Below are 22,069 nucleotides of genomic sequence, written 5' to 3' on the forward strand. Positions count from 1 at the left end.
GATATTGAAAGTGTGGAGCTGCCTTTGTAGGTCATCCTTGTTATCAGCAATTAGTACTGCATCATCGGCATAGCATAGTATCGTGATTTTATGCGTTCCCATGTGGTATCCATGTCGTTTTCTTCCTTCGTGAATTATTTGATTCATCACCATATTGAATAACAATGGGCTGAGCGAGTCTCCTTGGCGGATTCCTCCTTGTAGTTCTATGTTTTCTGTTTCTCCTGTTGACATTATAACTCCGGTCTTGTTGTTCTTGTTAATTTCATTAATTAGCCTTATTATCTGGTGGTCTATTTGTTCAGCTTGTAATAAATTTAAGATATCATTTCGCCTTACCCTGTCAAAAGCACTTTTTAAATCTACAAAGCGCATGTATGCTGGTTTTCCATATTCAATAGACTTTTCTACTATTTGTGCTGCGGTTCTTCCGGAAGCCTTGTTGTTCATCTGCCATGTTCGCTTTTTCCTCGATTTTATCTTTTATGACTGTCGTCAACAATTTTAATGTGCTGTCATCAGACTAATGCCTCTATAATTTTCAGGATTTTTCGAGTCTCCCTTTTTGAGTATCGGTAGCAGGAGACTTTCCTTCCATTCCGCTGGTACTACTCCGATATTTATTATATCGACAAATAATTTTAGGAGCCATTTGAGTAGTGTTCCTCCTCCATATTTTAGCAGTTCATTATTTATCTTATCAGGACCAGGTGCTTTTCTATTTTTTTATTTTTTATTCGTTATTGTAGCTCTTCTTCTGATATTAGTACTCTATCGTGGGTTTCATTAATGTTTACTTCTCTGTTCTCTTCTTCTCCTTCTCCATATAATCTCGTGAAATGCTCAGTCCATTGTGTCTCCGTAATGTTATCTAACCGTACAAATTCATTCATTTCTGTTTTTTGTCTTATCATCTTCCACACCTTTTTCTGGGATCCATAGAGGTCGTATTCCATATCTTTGGTAAATTTCTCCCAGTGTTATTTTTTGATGTTATCTATTTCTTGGTTTACTCTATTCCTGATTGTCACGTAGTCGTCTCGTGCCTCCGGTGACTTCACTCTTTTGTATATTGCGAAAACTTGTTTCTTTTGATTTGCTAGTGCTTTCACCCTTTCGTCATACCATGGAGTTTTGTATTCCCGTTTATTTCTGTTGACTTTTCTTTTACCTAAAGCTTCTTCTGCTGCTTGTAGGATACTTTTTCTAATAATTTTCCAGGTTTCTTCTATATACTTGTTAGTCTCTAGGTTATGGCTGTTTAACTTTTCTGTTAGTCTGTTTCTATACAAGTTTTGGGTCCCTTCGTCTTCTAAGCTTTCTATGTTTAACTTTTCTTCGACTTTTGTATTTCGCTTACGTTGTGTGTTGATTTCTATATTTATTTTCCCTAGTACCAGGCCATGGTCGGATCCTACATTGGCGGACGATAGAGTGCGCACATCTATTATATCCCTGGGGTGTATTTGTCTGTTTGTTATAATGCAGTCAATCATAGAGTTACGTCCTCTTGTATCTGACCAGGTGATCTTATGCTGTATTGGATGGTCAAAGTACGTATTGTTAATTCGGAGGTTATTCAATAAACAAAGTTCTAGGAGTCTTTCTCCGTTGTCGTTGAGTGTTTCTTCGTTAAATCTTTGTGTAACTCCAGCCACAGGTATGTTGCCGACTCTGGCGTTTAAGTCGCCGAGAATTATTGTTTTACTACCGGCTATTGTGGTGTCCAATAGATCTTGGAGCTGTCCATAAAAAAGCATCTTTTTCTTCCTTGTTTTTGTTGTTATAAGACAAGAAACGAAATTGACAATTTATCGAATCTTGGTAGAGCCTATTATGACTAATGGGGCAGAAGTTTGACAGATCACGAAAAAGATAGAAAAAGAATAGAAGTAGTACAAATGGATTATCTAAGGAGAGCGTGTGGTATATCCAAAAAAGATCACATCAGGAATTAAGATTTTAGAAGGAGGACAAATAATGTATATTCCAGTGTAGATAGAATTGAAACGAGACAACTAGTGTGGTACGGTCACGAGAAACAATGAATGAAGGTAGATGGCCAAGGAAAGCTTTACATTACATACTACAACAAAGAAGAAGAAAGGGGAAGACCTTCAGTTGCCTGGAAAGAAAATGTACGGCACATAATGAGAGATAGAGCCATCAAAGAAGACGAATGGATGGCGGTCAAAATGCGAGAAGCGGCAAAAGCTGTAGGAACCTCGCACGATGATAGATATATTTAATCTTTACATGTCTTTATTGACCACCATGTCTACCGGAAGCTGTCATGAGCTAGCGATCTTTATACTCACTTTACATTAGAGCTTAGTGTGCAGAGGCCAACTCATAAAATTAAGAAAAAAATTAAAAAAGTAAATTTATTCTTTAAATTAAACAATACTAAAGACAGTAAATTTTTTTTGATGTGAAAACCGGACGAATCTATCCTATTTAACATTTATAAGTATAGAAACTGGCCTGGCATGACATCTATAACATCGATATATAAAATCACAGGATCACAAGAGACACACTATTAACACTATTTCCTATAAAAATACAGGTACGGTCATCAAGCTTCTATCAGCTATTGATTGTGGTCTGTTGTATTGAAGCGTATGTATTCCCGCTTTTTGATCACTAAGAAACTAAACAATTGATTTTCTCTTTAAAAAAGTTATCTTATCATACCGCTGTGGACCTCTTCCAGCTCGTTTTGCTGGCTGTTAGACTGCTGCTGTGAGTACCCTAAAAATGATATGTACTTGTAATATTTATATTAAGTAATACTTAGAATTAAATGTTTAAGAATACAATATAAACGTTCTTGTACGTGAAGTGTCTAAGTTTATAAATATTGAGAACACGAGTGCATTGAGAACATGCTCGAGTAATGAAAGTAACTTTAACGCTCTAATTTCATTAAACAAATGATTGGAGTCTATATCCTTATCATTCTGATCTGTCAGTCGTTCTTCAAGAACAAATCAACGTTTTAAAAGGTCGCTGTTACTTAATATAAATATGTTTCGTGTGTATTTATACCTAATCCTATTTAATTTCTCAACCTTTGTTTTAGGATTAATTTTTTTTGCAATATTTTTTTTTTCAATTTTTGACCCTGGTTTTGGCACCCCTAAAGGATGGCGCCCGTGTGCATTGCATACTTTGCACATATGGTAGCGGGGGACCTGCAGTTCATTTTAGTAGAAAATAAATATGATAGAACTAATAGTTTGAAAGAGGTGAACCATTCAATTGGACTCCAAGATCTCTAGATTTGAACCGTTGTGATTTTTATTTTATAACAAAAATAACAATAGACAAATCTCTTATTTAACCAGTGTTAAGTTATTTTGTTATGGATAATTGTAATACTAACCCTGTAACTAAGTATTCGTTTGGTACTTCCTCCTATCGGAAAAACTCCAAAGCTAAGACTAAAACCAGATTCAGATGCAGTATGCTGATTATCTCGTTTCCTCCGGCAACAAGAGTTAAACATTTTCTTCATCTAAAAGTTTAAGAAATAAAGTAAATAATTTATTATTAACTACATACTTTTAAAATCAAAGAGCCCAAATTGTAATAGATAACGAACCCGATCCAGAAATTAAAATCAGGAGTGGAGTTAGGCAGGGATGTCTTTGTCTCCATTACTATTTAATGTATACAGGGTGTCCCGAAAAGATTGGTCATAAATTATACCACAGATTCTGGGGTCAAAAATAGGTTGATTGAACCTCACTTACCTATATACAATAGTGCACACAAAAAAAGTTACAGCCCTTTGAATTTACAAATTGAAAATCGATTTTTTTTCATATATCGAAAACTCTCAGAGATTTTTTATTGAAAATGGACATGCGGCATTTTTACGGCAGCAACATCTTAAAAAAAAATTTAAGTAAAATTTGTGCACCCCATAAAAATTTTATGGGGGTTTTGTTCCCTTAAACCCCCCCAAACTTTTGTGTACGTTCCAATTAAATTATTATTGTGGCACCATTAGTTAAATACATTATTTTTAAAACTTTTTTGTCTCTTAGTACTTTTTCGATAAGCCAGTGTTTATCGAGATATTTTGAATATTTGTCTAATCCACCACATATTTGTATATGGTTAAGTACGGTTCTAGAGACCTGTTAATAATCTGAAAATTTATTTATAATTTACATTTTTAGGTATATTTTGAAAAAGAAGCTACATCTCGATAAAAGGTGACTTATGAACAAAAGACTAAGAGGCAAAAGTTTTACAAACACTGTGTTTAACTAATGGTACCACAATAATAGTTTAATTGGAACGTACACAAACATTTGGGGGGTTTAAAGGAACAAAACCCCCATAAAATTTTTACGTAAATATATTGAAAAAGAAGCCGCATCTCGATAAAAACTGGCTTATCGAAAAAATACTAAGAGGCAAAAAAGTTTTAAAAACGTTGTGTTTAACTAATGGTACCACAACAATGAATTAATTGGAACGTACACAAAAGTTTGGAGGGGTTTAAGGGAACAAAATCCCCATAAATTTTTTATGGGGTGGAAAAATTTCACTATAATTTTGTTTTAAGATGGTCCTACCATAAGAATGATACATGTCCATTTTCAGTAAAAAATCTCTAATAGTTTTCGATATATTGAAAAAAATCGATTTTCATTTTGTAACTTCAAAGGGCTGTAACTTTTTTTGTGAGCACATTTGTACTAAGGTAAGTTAGGTTCAATCGAACTATTTTTGACCCCAGAATGTGTGGTATAATTTATGACCAATCTTTTCGGGACACCCTGTATATAGTGAAGCCATTTTTTAAGAAGCATTATTTTTTCAAAGTGAAGGAATAATAATTAAGGGAAGGTCTATTAACAACATAAGATGACACAGTCATTACGACAAGCTCTGCTAAACAACTCCAATCATTACTAAACAAAACAAACAGCTTCCGTGAAAACTATAGACTAAAAATGAATATAAAAAGACCAAGTACGTGATAATAACTAAGAAAACAAAGAAAAAGCAAACAAACATCATCATCATCATCAATCTCTTTGCTTTATCCCTATGTGGGGTCGGCTTCCCTAATTGCATTTCTCCACACAATTCTATCTTGGGTCATATCAACGTTAATCCACTTTACCAACATGTCCTGCCTTATCGTCTCCCCCCAGGTTGTCTTTGGTCTTCCTCTCTCCTACTCCTTCCAGAAATCTGCACTTCAGCTATTCTTCGTATTGGGCGATTAAAGTCTCGACGTTGAACATGACCAAACCATCTTAACCTATGCTCTCTCGTTTGGCATCAATTGGTGCCACACCTAGACTTTCCCTAATATACTCATTTCTAATTGTATCCTTCTTTGTCACTCCACTCATCCATCTAAGCATTCTCATTTCCGCCACATGCATTCGTTGTTACTCTTTCTTTTTCACTGCCCAACATTCAGTTCCGTACATCATAGCCGGTCTTATGCCTGTTTTATAGAATTTTCCCTTCAGCTTCATTGGAATTTTTTTGTCACACAACACACCACTCGCTTCTTTTCACTTCATCCATCCAGCCCTAATTCTACTGCATGCATCTCCATCTATTTCTCCATTACTCTTTAATACCGATCCTAGGTACTTAAAACTATTGCTTTTCACAATCATTTCACCATCCAAAGATGCCATTTTATTTGTAGTGACTCCATCTTTAAATGAACATTCCAAATACTCTGTTTTTGTCCTACTAAGTTTTAAACCTTTTTCCTCCAGAGCTTGTCTCCACTCTTCCAGTTTTTGTTCTAAGTCTCTTTCACTATTTCCTACTAACACTACATCATCAGCATACATTAGGCACCATGGAATGCTACCCTGTAGTTTTGCTGTTATCTGGTCCAAAACTAATCAGAATAAATAAGGACTAAGCACCGAGCCTTGGTGGAATCCTACTTTCACACGAAATTTATCAGTCTCTCCCACACCTGTCCTAACACTAGTCGTTACTCTCTCATACATATCTCTTACAATCTTTACATATTCGCCAGGGACTCATTTCTTATTGAGTGCCCACCACAGAATCTCTCGAGGAACTCTATCATATGCTTTCTCAAGATCAATGAATACCATATGAGCGTTGGTCTCTTTATTCCTGTATTTTTCCATCAGTTGCCTTACAATGAAAATTGCATCTGTTGTTGATCTGCCCTGCATTAAGCAAAATTGATTATCGGATATTTCGGTTTATTCACGTGTCCGTCTATCAATTACACTCTCCCATATTTTCATTGTGTGGCTAAGTAGTTTTATAGCCCTGTAGTTTGTACATTGTTGTATGTCTCCCTTGTTTTTGTAGACAGGTACTAATATACTGCTTCCCCATTCGTCTTGCATTTGTTCAACTTCCATAATTCTATTAAATAGACCTGCTAGCCAACTTATTCCTATCTCTCCCAATGCTCTCCATACTTCCCCAGGAATATAATCTGGTCCGACTGTTTTTCCTTTCTTTATTTTTTGAAGCGCTTGATCCACTTCCTCGTTTGTTATTCTGGTAACCATTGCTGTTACTGTCTCCGTTAACTCCACAGGCTGTCTGTCAAATTCTTCATTCAATAAACTGTCAAAATACTTTCCCCATCTCTTTTTGACATCCTTTTCGTGAATTAGTATTTTGTTATTTTCATCTCGGATACATCTAATCTGATTAAGATCTCTTGCTTTCTTTACTCTCTGTTTGGCTATTTTATATATCTTTGCTTCGCCTTCCCTGTAATCAAAAAAGCAAACAAACATACACTTGGAAAATATACCGATAGACAGGTTGATAAAAACCTGAATTTCTGACAATAATGATCAAACAACGCAAATAAGGGCCAGGATATAAATAGCAAGATCTGCGTTTGTAAAATTGAAAAGAGTTCTCTGCAACAAAGACTAGAAGAGAGAAGAGATGAGAACTGATAGTAAGAGTTTTGAGATGCTACGTGTTCTCGATACTGCAATATGGACTTGAAAGCTGGACGTTGAAGCAAAAACATATAAATAAGCTACAGTCATTTGAAATGTGTTAGAGGAGGATGCTTAGAATAGCATGGGCACAGAAGAAAATGAACAGGGAAGTATTGCGGGAAATGGGCAAAGAATACGAAATAACAAACACAATAAAAATAGGAAAGTTACAATATCTGGGACACGTAATGAGAGGACAGCGATATGGAATGCTAAGACCGATAATGGAGGAAAAGATAAGAGGAGGAAAGAGTATAGGAAGAAGGAGAGAGTCATGATTGAAGAATTTAAGGGACTGGTTTAAATGTAGTGCTATAGAACTTTTCAGAGCAGCTGTAGATAGAGTAAAGATAGTGATGATGATATCCAACCTTCGATTGGGAGAAGACACTTAAAAAAGAACAAGAATTTTAAAATATTTAAATAATTATTAAAAAATAATTAACTAATTTTCAAATATTTAAACTTACCTGTTTCTTAAATATACTTGTTGTTAACGTGTATAATACAGGATTTAATGCGGAATTAATCGGAAGAACAAATATAGCTAACCAAGCGTAGAGATCTTGAGGTATAGAAACACCTAAAAATAATTAAAGATAATATTAATTTTTTACAATAATTGTGAACAACACAGATTTTATAACGATGTCAAAAGTTTCTAATCGCAAGAATTTAGCAGAAGTTTCCACGTTCCACGTCACGACTCACCTACCGATGGGTGTGAAATCAAGCTTATCTTGGATATGAATGTAGTATAGACTAAAAAAATATTTTATTGATTATTTCTGTAAAACACCTTGATACGTCAATAGAAAATATTTTATTATATCTAATATTGTTTTCCCCGTGAGGAGGCAAGCCTCTCAAGTAGAGGTAGTACCTACTTCCACAGCTTCTATTTATAGTAAAATACGACAAATTGGAGCAGCTGTCCGTGTCCTTTAACCAAGCTCCTAACCTGCCCCTGTGTAATAGTACCCCCAACTATTATACGAAAGCACCCCTACTCATCATACATGTCGTGATACCCGAGGAGAAAACCTGTACTAATATAAAATCCACTGGAGGAAACTACTGAAAACAAACGGATATGCATATGGCAGACGACTATGCATCATCCTAATATACCGCCACCCCAACCTCAAGGTGTAACACGATCGTGTCGAAAGGGTGCATGGGCCAGGGGTAACATAATGGATTACGTACGATGCCCAAGTACGACCCAACGTAGAAGAAAGATGGGACGAAAAAAGAAAAACAATGCAAGCAGAATAGACAGCAGCGAGAACTAACGAGAAGACAGAAGAGGGGGAGAAAAAGAAAGGAACGAAACTCGAGGGTAGAAAAGCTGGAGGAGAGAAGTTGAAGAAACCAGATCTAGAACCAGCGCAAAAAAAGTAACTGAAAAGACAGAGAAGATAAGAGGGAAGCGAGAAAACAAAGAGAGAAACAGAAAACCAAGAAAGAGGAAAAAAGAAACAGAACAGGAAGACAAAAATAGGGAGAAGAGAACAGACAGAATGGCGGAAAAAATAAAACGAAGGGGATTTCAAGAAAAAGAAACGTAAGCGAAGAAGAAGGGGAAGCGAGCAGCTCGGACAGAGAGGCAAAAGCAGAGAGCAAGAACAATGAGATCAAACAAGAGGACAGAAACGAGTAGCTCGGAGGAAGAGGAACAGACACTCAACTACAATACAAGATCAAAGTTGGAACACCTCCAGGTTAGTGTAGCGACACTTGAAAACTCACAGCCGAGGTGCCAAATCCAAGCATTATCATGAAGAAAAAGGTCGACATGCTGAGAAATCGGTTGTTCGATTATACTGAGGAGGTGTAGGAAAACAAGAAGAAAGAAGAGGTTTCAAGGAAGTCTGTTAGCACGAAATCAAGATGTGCAGACCAACATGGATCCCTTGAAAGTTAAGAAGATGACGACAATAGGGGTTTAAATGGACCTAGAGATCTCACAAGCCATTAAAAAGAGGGTGGACGCTATCACGGACAAAAGGTAATATGCGAGTACGAGGAGATAACAGAGTTTCCTAAATAAGGACTGGCCGAGGAAGGTCTTTACAAGAACTGTAGTGAAAGAGGGGGCATCTCCGAAATAACAGCAGACGTGAGTGTTTGTTATTAACAGCGACGAGGACAACAAAGCCATGGACGCGACGAAAGGCACATAGGAGAGGGCTGTCCACACAGAGCATACACAGGTATCCCTACAGACTTTGCAATGGCAACCGAAGAGTCAATATAATATATAAAAAAACTGGACATCTGTTTGTAATGTACCGTTAATGCATAAATATAAATTTAATTTTATAATTAACCCCATTTTGCCTGGGGAAATCGGAGAGAAGAGGATATGGAACTACTGATGAAAAGGAAAAAACCTCCGAAACCGGTATAAACTCTTCCTGCACTCTCCGATTTAACCAGAGTATTATGCAGCTGCTGCATTTTCGTGTTGCAAAGATATTGAAAATGTTTATACATACATCTTAATTCATTTACTCTTTTGTTGAGCACTAAGAAATCTTTCTTGTTGGAACTTTTACCACGCTGAGCAGATGGGTTGTGAATTATTTAAAATTCTCTCATCTTAATTTCCTCGGCATCCTGTATGATTTATAATTTTTGAAAATCTCGGGAGGTTGTAACCAAAGAAAGTATTCCACCTGTTGTCAATCTGGTGGTATGAGAACGATATTTATTGTCATTTTCTGTGCTACTTCGATTGATAACTTACTTTGTTTTTCGGTAGATGGCTCTAGTTCATCTGTGACATTTCTTTCTTTGCAATTCGGAAAGGCCCAAAGTGTGATGCCTGGGAAATCGGAGAGAAGAGGTTATGGGACTACTGATGAGGAGGAAAAAACCTCGGAAACCGGTATAGACTCTTCCTGCACTCTCCGATTTAACCAGAGTATTATGCAGCTGCTGCATTTTCGTGTTGCAAAGAAATTGAAAATGTTTATACATATAAATTTCATTGTCTACTCTGTGATGTAAGCCATACACTAAATAAATAAATACTCACCTGCTAAAGCTATTACTTTTACCAAGACAATTGGAAACCAACAGAGACAATCAGTAAAAACGATAACTCCAAATCGTTGTGCAACTTTATCCGTGTCTTGACTTTGTCTTGTTGATCTACAGGCCACTCCACTGGACTTAATCTCGTTTATCATTCTGACGTAAGCGTAGCAGATGAAAATCAAAGCCAATGTATTAATAAGAATGAACATGGCTGCTGAATATTCCCATCCCTAAAATTAACAAAAGATGTTCAGTAAAAAAATAATTTTGTTTATGTTCGATATTAAAATAATTTATATCTTTCATTAGGAAACTTCCATAAACTACGTTGTAAATTTGTTTGACTTTTCAACACTCTTCCACCCCTTCGACGTGAAGCGTCGTTAAAATTGTGGTCCTTCCTCATGTCGACGTCGCAATTGCTCACGACTTTCTTTTTCAGTGATTTTTGAAAAAGAGTTCGATGTTATTTCTGGATCTATAAAAATTAACTATAAAACTTTATTTACGAATGCATCATTACAAGATAGTCCAGAAAGCCACTCCGCATCCGATAGGAAAAATATTCCGATTCGGATTTTTTGCACAATCTTACTCAAAAAGAACCCTTTTTAACAAATTTACATGTTGCCAGGTCCAAAAGTGGGTCAAAATTTTTTTAAACGTTTTTTTGTTTTTTCCCTAAAATTATTTTTTTTTACACCGAACAAAGTTTTTTTTAGGTTTTTTCAAACAGAAAAGGTCTATAGTGACTTTTCTCTAAAGTTGATAGTTTTTGACATATAAGCGATTAAAAATTTAAAAATTGCGAAATCGGCCATTTTAACCCTTAGAAACTATGTGAAAAACTGAAAATTTCGATGTTGCCAAGGTAAGAAGATATTCTTTGAACATCGATTGATGAAATCCCGAAGAGTTTTTTGCAAAACAATATCGAAATCCCTTTTGTTTTTTATTTGCCAATCAAGCGGGCGCTTGATTGGCAACCGTTGCATGTATATGTAACATGGGTAAATATATGTGCGGAAAAATATTTCGAATTAATTTTTTTCACCATTTTGCTTGAAAATATCACCTCTTAACAAATTTGTATGTTGCCAGGATCAAAAAGTCAAAAAATTTTTTAAACGTTTGTTTTTTTTCCTAAAACTAATTGTTTTGCATCGGACAAATTTTTTTAGGTTTTTTGGATCATTCCAAATAGAAAAGATCTTAAGTGACTTTTTTGTAAATGTGATAGTTTTCAAGAAAATTGCAAAATCGGCCATTTTTAATCCTCAAAAACTATGTAAAACATCGAAAATTTCAATGATAAAAAGGTACGTAGATATTTTAAGAATATCGATTGATGAAGTCCCGCAGAGCTTTTTGCAATACAATATCAAAAACCCCTTTGTTTTTTAATTGCTACTCAAGTGGTCGCTACACTATTTTTAACCGTTGCATGTATACAATATTGTATGTAATATGCGTAAATATATGTGCGGAAAAATATTATGATTCAATTTTTTTTCACCATCTTGCTTAAAAAGGTTCCCTATTAACACATTTGCATGTTACCAGAGGCAAAAATGTGTCAAAAAAAATTTTAAACAATTTCTTTAAACTTAAAATGTTTTCAGATTACATATACACATGCAACGGTTGAAAATAGTGTCGCTTCCGCTTGATTAGCAATTAAAAAACAAAGGGGTTTTCGATATATTATTGTAAAAAGCTCTTCGGGATTTCATCAATCTATATTCTTAGAATATCTACGTACCTTGGTATCATTGAAATTTTTGGTGTTTCACATAGTTTTTGAGATTAAAAATGGCCGATTTTGCAATTTTTAAAATTTCAATCGCTTATATCTCGAAAACTATCACATTTACAGAAAAGTCACTTAAGGTGTTTTCTATTTAGAATGATCCAAAAAACCTAAAAAAATTGTCCGATACAAAAAAAATTAGTTTTAGGAAAAAAAAACAAACGTTTAAAATTTTTTTTGACTTTTTGATCCTGGCAACATAGAAATTTGTTAAGAGGTGATATTTTCAAGCAAAATGGTGAAAAAAAATTGAATCGAAATATTTTTCCGCACATATCTGTACCCTACAGTCTGTTCAGAACCTTCGAGCTGAACACATGTAATTAAGAAGCAATTTGTCTAATTATTATCTTATATTGTAATTAGTATAAATCCATCGTTATCAAGAAACCGAAAAACAATAGCCAAAAAATTGTTAGTGTTTAATGCTAAAATAATTATCCAGTAAGTAATTTCTACTACATATTTAATTACTAAGTTTATCAACATAAATATACCTAAATATAGAGAAAATAGGCCAGTATATTATCAAAATATGTCGGAATGTTTTAAAAATTCCTAGCTATAACTAGGGGAACACTATGAGTTACCAACACGATAACCAGGAACAATCTACTAGTTATCCATTCAGTGAGGACATAAATCCAGCTATTAGAAGAAACAGCTTAGCACGAACTCCTCCACCTGTAAGCACTCAAAAAGACAGTTCCAATCCACTAGATGAGCAGCAGAAAATTGTCAAAACATACAACAACGATCTACAATCACATTTATCAAATTTTCAAATAGATAAACCGCAAGAACATCTCCCAGATGCAGATGTAGCAAAAAGTGATGGTGAATGGGTAGCAGTCCACCATAATAAACGTCAACGCAATGACGACAGTCCTGATTTGAAAAAAACCAAACAAGCTACACTCAATGATTATTGGATGAGTAAAACTGTTTATACATCTAACAGATACGAGTTACTTGAAGATGATACATTTCGTGAAGAAGTTGTAACGTTGGAAGACCGAAGAGAGGATCAGCCACCACCCATATTTATACAAAATGTTGAACGCATCAAACCACTACAGGAATTACTACAGAAGATAACTCGGTAAATATACTTTAAAATGTCTTGCTAACAATCAAATTAAAGTTCAAGCTGATTCATCAAAAACCTACTCAATAATCGTAAAATCTCTATCAGAAAAAAATACTCAGTACCATACATACCAACTAAAACAAAACCGAGGATTCCGAGTTGTTATACGTCATATCCACCCTTCAACAGATCAAGACGACATTAAAAAGGCATTGCTGGATCTCGGGCATACTGCACTGAACATCTCTAATATTAAGCAAAGGGGCACACAGAAAGATCTGCCGCTATTTAATATAGAACTGGCTATTCACAGCAATAATAAAGATATATATGAGATCACGAAATTACTCAACACTATTGTCACAGTTGAGGCACCGCATCCGAAGAGGGAACTACCTCAATGTCAAAGATGTCAACATTTTCGCCACACACACAATTATTGCCACAGGAGTCCGCGCTGCGTAAAATGCGTAGGAGATCACCTATCGTCTAAATGTCCAAAAGAAAAGAATATAAAAGATGTCCAATGTGTAAATTGTCGAGAAAATCATCCTGCAAGCTACAAGGGATGTTCTGTATACAAAGAACTGCAAAAGAAAAAATTTCCATCGCTTCGAGAAAAAAACGCAAGTCAACCCCCTCGTGTTGCACATTCGTCAATCACTCAACCAAATATCAGTTATGCGAACATTGCTGCAGGAAAAGATAATAAAAATACAACTAACACAAATGAGACTACTCATGAAATAGAAACAGCAACTCCCCAACATATACAAAACAATTTAGAACTTGTGGTACATAAACTAATGGAAAGAATGGATAAGATGTTTGATCTAATAATGTCTCTGATATCTAAGCTTAATCTTCAACACTAAACTTAAGATGTGCTGTTGGAATGCCAATGGCTTAACTAATCATTTTCATGAAGTAAAAGCTTTTATTTATTCTCATAATCTAGATGTTATGTTTATTTCCGAAGCACACATGACTATTAAGAGTTATTTTAATATTCCCAAATATTCAACCTACGTAACTCAACATCCATTAGGAAAGGCCCATGGAGGTACGGCAATTATTATAAGAAATAATATTAAGCATCATGAAATAAACAAAATTAGCAGAGTCAACATTCAAGCTACATTAGTGTCGGTAGAAGATTCACAAGGCTCGATTATTTTATCTGCTGTTTACTGTCCACCGAATAAAATAATTAAAGCTGATCATTTTACTGAATACTTTGAGATACTCGGACACCGTTTCATTGCTGCTGGAGATTACAATGCCAAACATCACAAATGGAGCTCCAGAATCATAACCTCACGAGGGCGAGAATTATTAAAAAGTATTAATGAGAATCATTTAACTTCTCTCTCTACTGGACAGCCTACTTATTGGCCCACTGATAGACAAAAAATTCCTGATCTTATTGATTTCGCTATATTAAAAGGAATAACACACACCCATATCCAAATTTCTCCTTCTTTTGACCTATCATCGGATCATTCCCTTTCTTCATAGACCTACTAAGCCAAATTCACAATTGTCCTAAACTTCTAACACTGTGTAATAAAAGAACAAACTGGGATAGGTATAGAGAAGAAATAAAATCATCCATTAACCTAAACTTGCCTCTTAAAAGTGACAGGGACATAGAAAATGCAGTCACTCACTTAACTACAGTTATTCAGCAAGCTGCTTGGTCGTCCACTCCAGAAATTACCTACACACACAACTCCGAGTCGTATCCTGCTCACATAAATACACTTATACTGGAAAAAAGAAAACTAAGAAAGAGGTGGCAGCTCACTAGACACCCAGAAGATAAAACAAATTTTAATAGAAAATTTTAATAGAGCTTGCAGATTACTCAAAAGAAACTTGATCCAACATAAAGACAATGGAATCAACCATTATTTAAAGAACCTCTCACCTTCAGATGATACAAATTATTCTCTGTGGAAATTAACAAAAAAACTTAAAGACAACGAACAAATGAATATGCCAATCAGGAAACTAAATGGCACATGGGCTAAAACTGACAAAGATAAAGCTTATACTTTCGCAAATCATTTATGCGAGGTATTTCAACCGCATCAGAGGGAAGTCTCAGCTGAAGAAGAAGAAGATATTCATGAAGTCATAAACGCACCATATCAAATGGCTCCGCCTATTAAAATTTTCAAGAAATCTGAAGTAGAAGAAGTAATTGATAATCTGGAGAATAAGAAGTCACCTGGGTATGATATAATATCTAGTTTGGTCCTAAAAAATCTACCCAACGAAGGTGTAAGCTTAATTACTTATATATTTAATTCAATATTAAAAACAGGTTACTTTCCACTCAAATGGAAAGTAGCTCAAATTGTTCTAATCCCAAAACCTAATAAGGATCACGCGGAAGTATCTTCATATCGTTCAATAAGCTTGTTGCCTATTATATCTAAAGTGTTCGAGCGGCTTTTCCTGAGAAGAATAGAGCCTACATTAGACAGCAACAATGTTTTACCTAATTATCAGCTTGGCTTTAGGAAACAACATGGTACCATCGAGCAAATTCATAGGGTAGTAAAAACTATCAGAAATTCGCTCGAACACAAAAATTACTGTACAGCTGCATTCCTAGATGTCTCACAGGCATTCGATAAAGTTTGGCATGTAGGTCTTATCTCCAAGATTAAATCCATATTTCCTTATCCCATAAGTTCACTATTAAGATCCTATCTGACAGATAGATTTTTTCAAGTCAAAAGAGGAGGGGAAATTACTAACCTGTTTCCAATATGTTCTGGAGTTCCACAAGGAAGCATATTAGGACCAACACTTTACTTAATATACACATCGGATCTTCCAACCACCATTAATACAACAATTGCTACATATGCGGATGACACAGTAATAATGGCTTCAAATCCTATAGCAACAGAAGCATCCGAGGTATTGCAAAATCATCTGACTGAACTAGAGAGCTGGCTTAAATTGTGGCGAGTACAAGTCAACAGTTTAAAATCCACACAAATAACATTTACTTTAAAAAAAAGTGTCGCGCCTCCGGTTTCTATAAATAACACTCCACTACCAGTCAATACCGCCGTAAAATACCTGGGAATTCATTTAGATAGTAAACTTAATTGGGGCACCCACATCTGGAAGAAACGTCTTCAACTCGGCCTAATCTACAGGAAAATGTATTGGTACATGAGTAGGAAATCAAATCTTAGCCTGGAGAACAAAATTATGATTTATAAATGTATTTTAAAACCGGTGTGGCTATATGCAGCACAAATATGGGGAACAGCTAGTAATACCAACATTCAAAAACTTCAACGGTTCCAATCAAAAGTGTTGCGCCAGATCTGCAATGCCCCTTGGTATGTTACGAACCAGAGATTGCACCACGACCTACAGCTACCAACAGTTAGCGAAGCAATATCTGCTGTAAATTCTAGATACAAGACAAGACTATCCTGCCATCCAAATCCACTCGCCACGGACATGCTCAACATTTCTCATGAAAGACGATTAAAAAGACCTTACCCTTTGGACCTCTAGTACATCTGGACATCAGAGCAACAACAGAGTGCAGTGTCATAGTGCAGTGAAATAATCATGTTTTAGTGTTAGTGATTTTTAAACTTCTTTCGTATTTTTATTCATGTTCCTTAGACTTTTAATAATCATATTTTTATTGTCTGAACTGTCCACTATACTAAATTTTATCTATGTATTATGTTCCAAGTAATTGTTATGTCTTATTTTAAAATTATAATGTTATATGTCTTACAGGGTGCTCGCCACTGGGCGGCTTCCATTTGTGTTATTTTTCAATAATATTATGTATTGCTTATTGTTTGTGATCAGACAGATTGCAATAAACGTTGGATGTTAAAAAAAAAATCTGTACCCTAGGATCAAAAATGGCCAACTCCATTTTTGCAACAGTGGAGATAAACACGTATATGTGACGAACACAATAGACTGGCATTTCGTGATACATTATTATTTTCATACTAACATATTATAGTTTGTGTATCAATTAATAATAATGTATCAGGAAACGCCAGTCTATTGCATTTGTCACATATACGTGTTTATTTCCACTGTTTTAAAAATGGAGTTGACCATTTTCCCTGGAGTTTTCCCAGGGTACAGATATATTTACCCATGTTACATATACATGCAACGGTTGCCAATCAAGCGCTCGCTTGATTGGCAAATAAAAAACAAGGGGGTTTTCGATATTGTATTGCAAAAAACTCTTCGGGATTTCATCAATCGATGTTCAAAGAATATCTTCTTACCTTGACTACATCGAAATTTTCAGTTTTTCACTTTGTTTCTGAGGGTTAAAAATGGCCGATTTCGCAATTTTTAAATTTTTAATCGCTTATATGTCAAAAACTATCAACTTTAGAGAAAAGTCACTATAGATCTTTTCTGTTTGAAAAAACCTAAAAAAACTTTGTTCAATGCAAAAAAATAATTTTTGGGAAAAAACAAAAAAAAAAACGTTTAAAAATTTTTTGACCCACTTTTGGACCTGGCAACATGCAAATTTGTAAAAAGGGGTCCTTTTTGAGTAAGATTGTGCAAAAAATCCGAATCGGAATATGTTTCCTAGCGGATGCGCAGTGTTTTTCTGGACTAAGAATAATTAATTAAGATTAATAATTCACTTAAAATTAATTTAATTTAGTAAAATATTATGAACACTATATTTAGTGAAGAACTTCTTCTTTTAAGTGCCGTCTCCCAATCGGAGGTTGGATATTATTATCACTATCATTACTCGATTTACCGCTACTCTAAGGAGTTTTGTAGAACTACATTTAAACCAGTCCCTTAATTTCTTTAACCATGACACTCCCCTGCTTCGTATACTCCTTAATATACTCTCCTATACTCATTACATCAGAAGAATCTTTACATCATCATCATTCTCTTCGCCTTATTCCTATGCGGGGTCGGCTTCCCTAATTGCATTTCTCCACACAATTCTATCTTGGGTCATATCAATGTTAATCCCCTTTACCAACATGTCCTGCCATATCGCCTCCCCCAGGTCTTCTTTGGTCTTCCTCTCCTACTCCTTCCAGGAATCTGCACTTCAGCTATTCTTCGTATTGGGTGCTTAACGTCTCGACGTTGAACATGACCAAACCATCGTAACCTATGCTCTCTCATTTTGGCATCAATTGGTGCCACACCTAGACTTCCCCTAATATACTCATTTTTAATTTTATCCTTCTTTGTCACTTCACTCATCCATCTAAGCATTCTCATTTCCGCCACATGCATTCGTTGTTTCTCTTTCTTTTTCACTGCCCAACATTCAGTTCCGTACATCATAGCCGGTCTCATGGCTGTTTTATAGAATTTTCCCTTCAGTATTAATCTTACAAGTGTATTTCAAACCGAGCCACCAGACCCTGATGAAGAAGTGGAAGAACTAATTAGCGCAGCATGTCAAATGTCCCTTCCAATCAAAAGTTTTACTCCTATAGAAGTCAAGAAAGAAATAACCAAACTCAACTCACGAAAGGCTCCAGGTTATGACTTAATTTCGCCACAAGTACTAAAAAAACTTACTCGTAAGGCCAATATTATGCTAACAGTAATATTTAATCGCATGCTAAGTTTATCATACTTTCCAAAAATATGGAGATTAGCAGAAATCATAATGATCCTTAAGCCAGGCAAAGCGCCCAATGAAGTAGCATCTTATCGACCCATCAGCCTACTCCCAATCGTTAGCAAAGTTTTTGAAAGATTGCTGCTACAAAGAATATACGCAGATCATGAATTCCTAACATTACTACCAGAACATCAGTTTGGTTTTCGGGAAAATCACTCTACTACAGAACAAGTCCATCCAATAGTAAATGGAATATCAAAAACTCTCGAAGAAAAGAAATACTGCAACGCTGTATTCCTAGATATCTCACAAGCGTTTGACAAAGTTTGGCACAGAGGTCTGCTTTACAAAGTAAAATTAGCACTATCGAGTAACTATTTCCTCCTAATCAAATCCTACTTATCAAATAGATATTTCTCAGTAAAATTCAAAGACCAACAATCCAGCCTCTATCCTATTAACTCCGGAGTTCCGCAAAGTAGTGTTCTCGGGCCGCTGCTGTTCTCACTCTACACAGCCGATATACCAGAGTCTCATAATACTACGATCGCTTCCTTTGCTGATGACTAGCAATACTAGCTATAAATTAAGATCACATACAAGCCTCACAAGACCTGCAACACCATCTGGACATACTCAGTGAATGGTACACAAAATGGCGAACAAAAGTAAACAAAACAAAATTATCTTAAATAACGTTTACCAACAGCCACAACACGTGCCCACCTGTAAGAATGGAAAATGTACGAATACCAACAGTAACAGACGCTAAATACCTTGGCCTCCATCTTGACCCACGTCTTACTTGGAAGAAACATATCCAGACCAAAAGAAGACAACTAGACTTGAAATACCGGCAAATATATTAGCTCCTTGGACGCAGATCAAAACTCAACATCCAAAACAAAATTCTTCTGTACAAAGCAATACTCAAACCTATTTGGTACTACGGACTACACCTCTGGGGCTGTGCAAAGTCAACATCACTGAATATCATCCAACGATTTCAGTCTAAAGTTCTAAGATCAATAGTGGATGAACCATGGTACGTAACTAATCAAACACTTCACGAAGACTTAAATATACCTTTCATCAGAGAAGAAATCCATCGAGCCACGGAGTCACAAAATGAGCGTACCATTCACCATGACAATGAGTTAGTAAGGGAATTATTCCATAATGGCCCTTCCACAAGGAGGCTAGATAGAACCTGGCCTCAGGACCTATTTTAAAACTTAAGCATAAATAGAATAAGATGACGCATCATTGGAGTCTCTTCTTGATGCCCAAAAACATGGAACAAATTTATTTAATACTCTATTAAGGATGTAGGTTGTAAATAAACATAATTAAATAAAAAAAGCTTCATTGGATTTTTTCTGTCACACAACACACCACTCACTTCTTTCCACTTCATCCATCCAGCCCTAATTCTACTGCATGTATCTCCATCTATTTCTCCATTACTCTGTAATACGGATCCTAGGTACTGAAAACTATTGCTTTTCACAATCATTTTACCATCCAAAGATACCATTTTATTTGTAGTAACTCCATCTTTAAATAAACATTCCAAATACTCAGTTTTTGTGGTACTAAGTTTTAAACTGTTCCAGTTTTTGTTCTTAGTCTCTTTCACTATTTCTTATTAACACTACATCATCAGCATACATTAGGTACCATAGAATGCTACCCTGAAGTTTCGCTGTTATCTGGTCCAAAACTAATGAGAATAAATAAGGACTAAGCACCGAGCCTTGGTGCAATCCTACTTTCACCTTAAATTTATTAATCTCTCCCACACCTGCCCTAACACTAGCCGTTACTCCCTCATACATATCTCTCACAATCTTTACATATTCGTCAGGGGCTCTTTCTTATTGAGTGCTCACCACAGAATCTCTCGAGGAACTCTATCATATGCTTTCTCAAGATCAATGAATACCATATGAGCGTTGGTCTCTTTATTCCTGTATTTTTCCATCAGTTGCCTTACAATGAAAATTGCATCTGTTGTTGATCTGCCCTGCATAAAGCCAAATTGATTATCGGATATTTCTTCACGTATTCGTCTATCAATTACTCTCTCCCTTATTTTCATGGTGAAGAATCTTTACATATTACAAATTAATAATTTTAAAAGTCTTTTTCTTTTCCCAACTTTTTTGTTCTTTTTTCTACGGAGAATGTTACTTTAGGATCTATATTTTCTACGTTGACAAATTCTAAACAGAATCTTTCAAAATGCATAAAGCTTCAGTTTATTTATATTTAGTAATTTTTATTGGGCGAACTCGATTGCATATTGAGCTAATATTTTGTGCTTTTCCATGAACTTTTGAACTTTTCCACTCAGTTCTACAGCTTTTGTGGTGCGAAAATCCCACGTTACCTGGATGTTTCAATCTCAAAGAGGGATACCGGATATGGACCTCAGGAGTATAGAAAACCAACACACACCAGCAGATATCTAAATTACCGATTAAATACCAACATCAGTATTGAAATGGGGATCATTAAATCCTTACTTGTTCTAACGAAAATTCGTTCGATTGTGTCGAAACATTGTTTTATGTACGTACTCTATCTCATATTATGTATAAGTGTTTAGTTTGTGAAAACTGTCATTATAGGTAGCAGTGCGTGAGGATTTAAAGTGTGCGTGAAGTAACAATGTATTTTAAATGGGATTTACTTTTTTGCACTGTTTTTTGGCACACTTTCATATAAACTCTCGCGTTGTCATGGTGATTACATGTGAGTAATAAATTTTGAGTAACAAAAGTTTTGACAGTTTTGTGGTTTGAAAGAAGTTAGCATTTTTAAACGTCAAAGTTCTAAAAATTGAAGAATAGAAATGAATTCCAGTGACGAAGAGTTACAATTTTTTTATTTGTTTATCGTAGATAAAATATTGTATGAAACTGTGCGTGAAGTACTTTTTGCGAACTTACGCGATGTATAGCACTCGTTCCGCTGTCGCTCGTGCTCTAAACATCGCGTGCGTTCGCAAAAAGCATACTTAATGAACTGTTTCATAAATAACTAATATTATCCTTTATACATAATATATCCTTTGTCGTTTATAAATAAGGAGTTTTCAAGAATATTCCCATGGGATCATATAACATTCACAAGAAATAATACGAAGAAAATAAAAATATCATAGATACATAGGAATAGGAAATAAATTTAACATTAAATTTCAACAGCATTCAAAACAACAAACATATTAAGATTTACGTCTACATTACTGTAATTTTTTATTTCACATCAACTTCGATTTTTTGTAAACGTTTCTCCAACTATTTCTTTTGTTACAATGGCGTTCTTTTGGCTTGTTTCAGATGCCCCTGAAGAGGCTCTAGGAGCGAAAGTAGGTATACTTGGGCCAGATTTAACAAACTAGGTGTTCGATATTTGCCTTTTCTTCTTCTTCTTTCTTGTATGTAGCCATTAAAGCCTGTTTCTCTTTCAATATTAGCCTCTTAAAT

At 35.3% G+C, this 22,069-nt stretch overlaps 1 protein-coding gene across 3 annotated transcripts in view; it reads right to left on the reverse strand.

Annotated features, from left to right (window-relative positions):
* Positions 1 to 2,577: 2,577 nt before the first annotated feature.
* The window catches only part of LOC114337816 (relaxin receptor 2), an 800,386-nt gene continuing 780,894 nt past the window's right edge, over positions 2,578 to 22,069 (reverse strand). For all 3 annotated transcript variants that reach the window (XM_050643561.1, XM_050643559.1, XM_050643560.1), the window contains 4 exons: positions 10,042 to 10,273; positions 7,469 to 7,581; positions 3,389 to 3,520; positions 2,578 to 2,754 (listed from right to left, as the gene is read on the reverse strand). In XM_050643561.1, the coding sequence (XP_050499518.1) occupies positions 2,692 to 2,754; positions 3,389 to 3,520; positions 7,469 to 7,581; positions 10,042 to 10,273 (540 nt within the window). In that variant the 3' untranslated portion in view covers positions 2,578 to 2,691. The remainder of the gene's footprint in view (positions 2,755 to 3,388; positions 3,521 to 7,468; positions 7,582 to 10,041; positions 10,274 to 22,069) is intronic.

This window comes from Diabrotica virgifera, chromosome 2 (genome assembly GCF_917563875.1).
Source record: "Diabrotica virgifera virgifera chromosome 2, PGI_DIABVI_V3a".
NCBI classification, from domain to species: Eukaryota; Metazoa; Arthropoda; class Insecta; order Coleoptera; family Chrysomelidae; genus Diabrotica; species Diabrotica virgifera.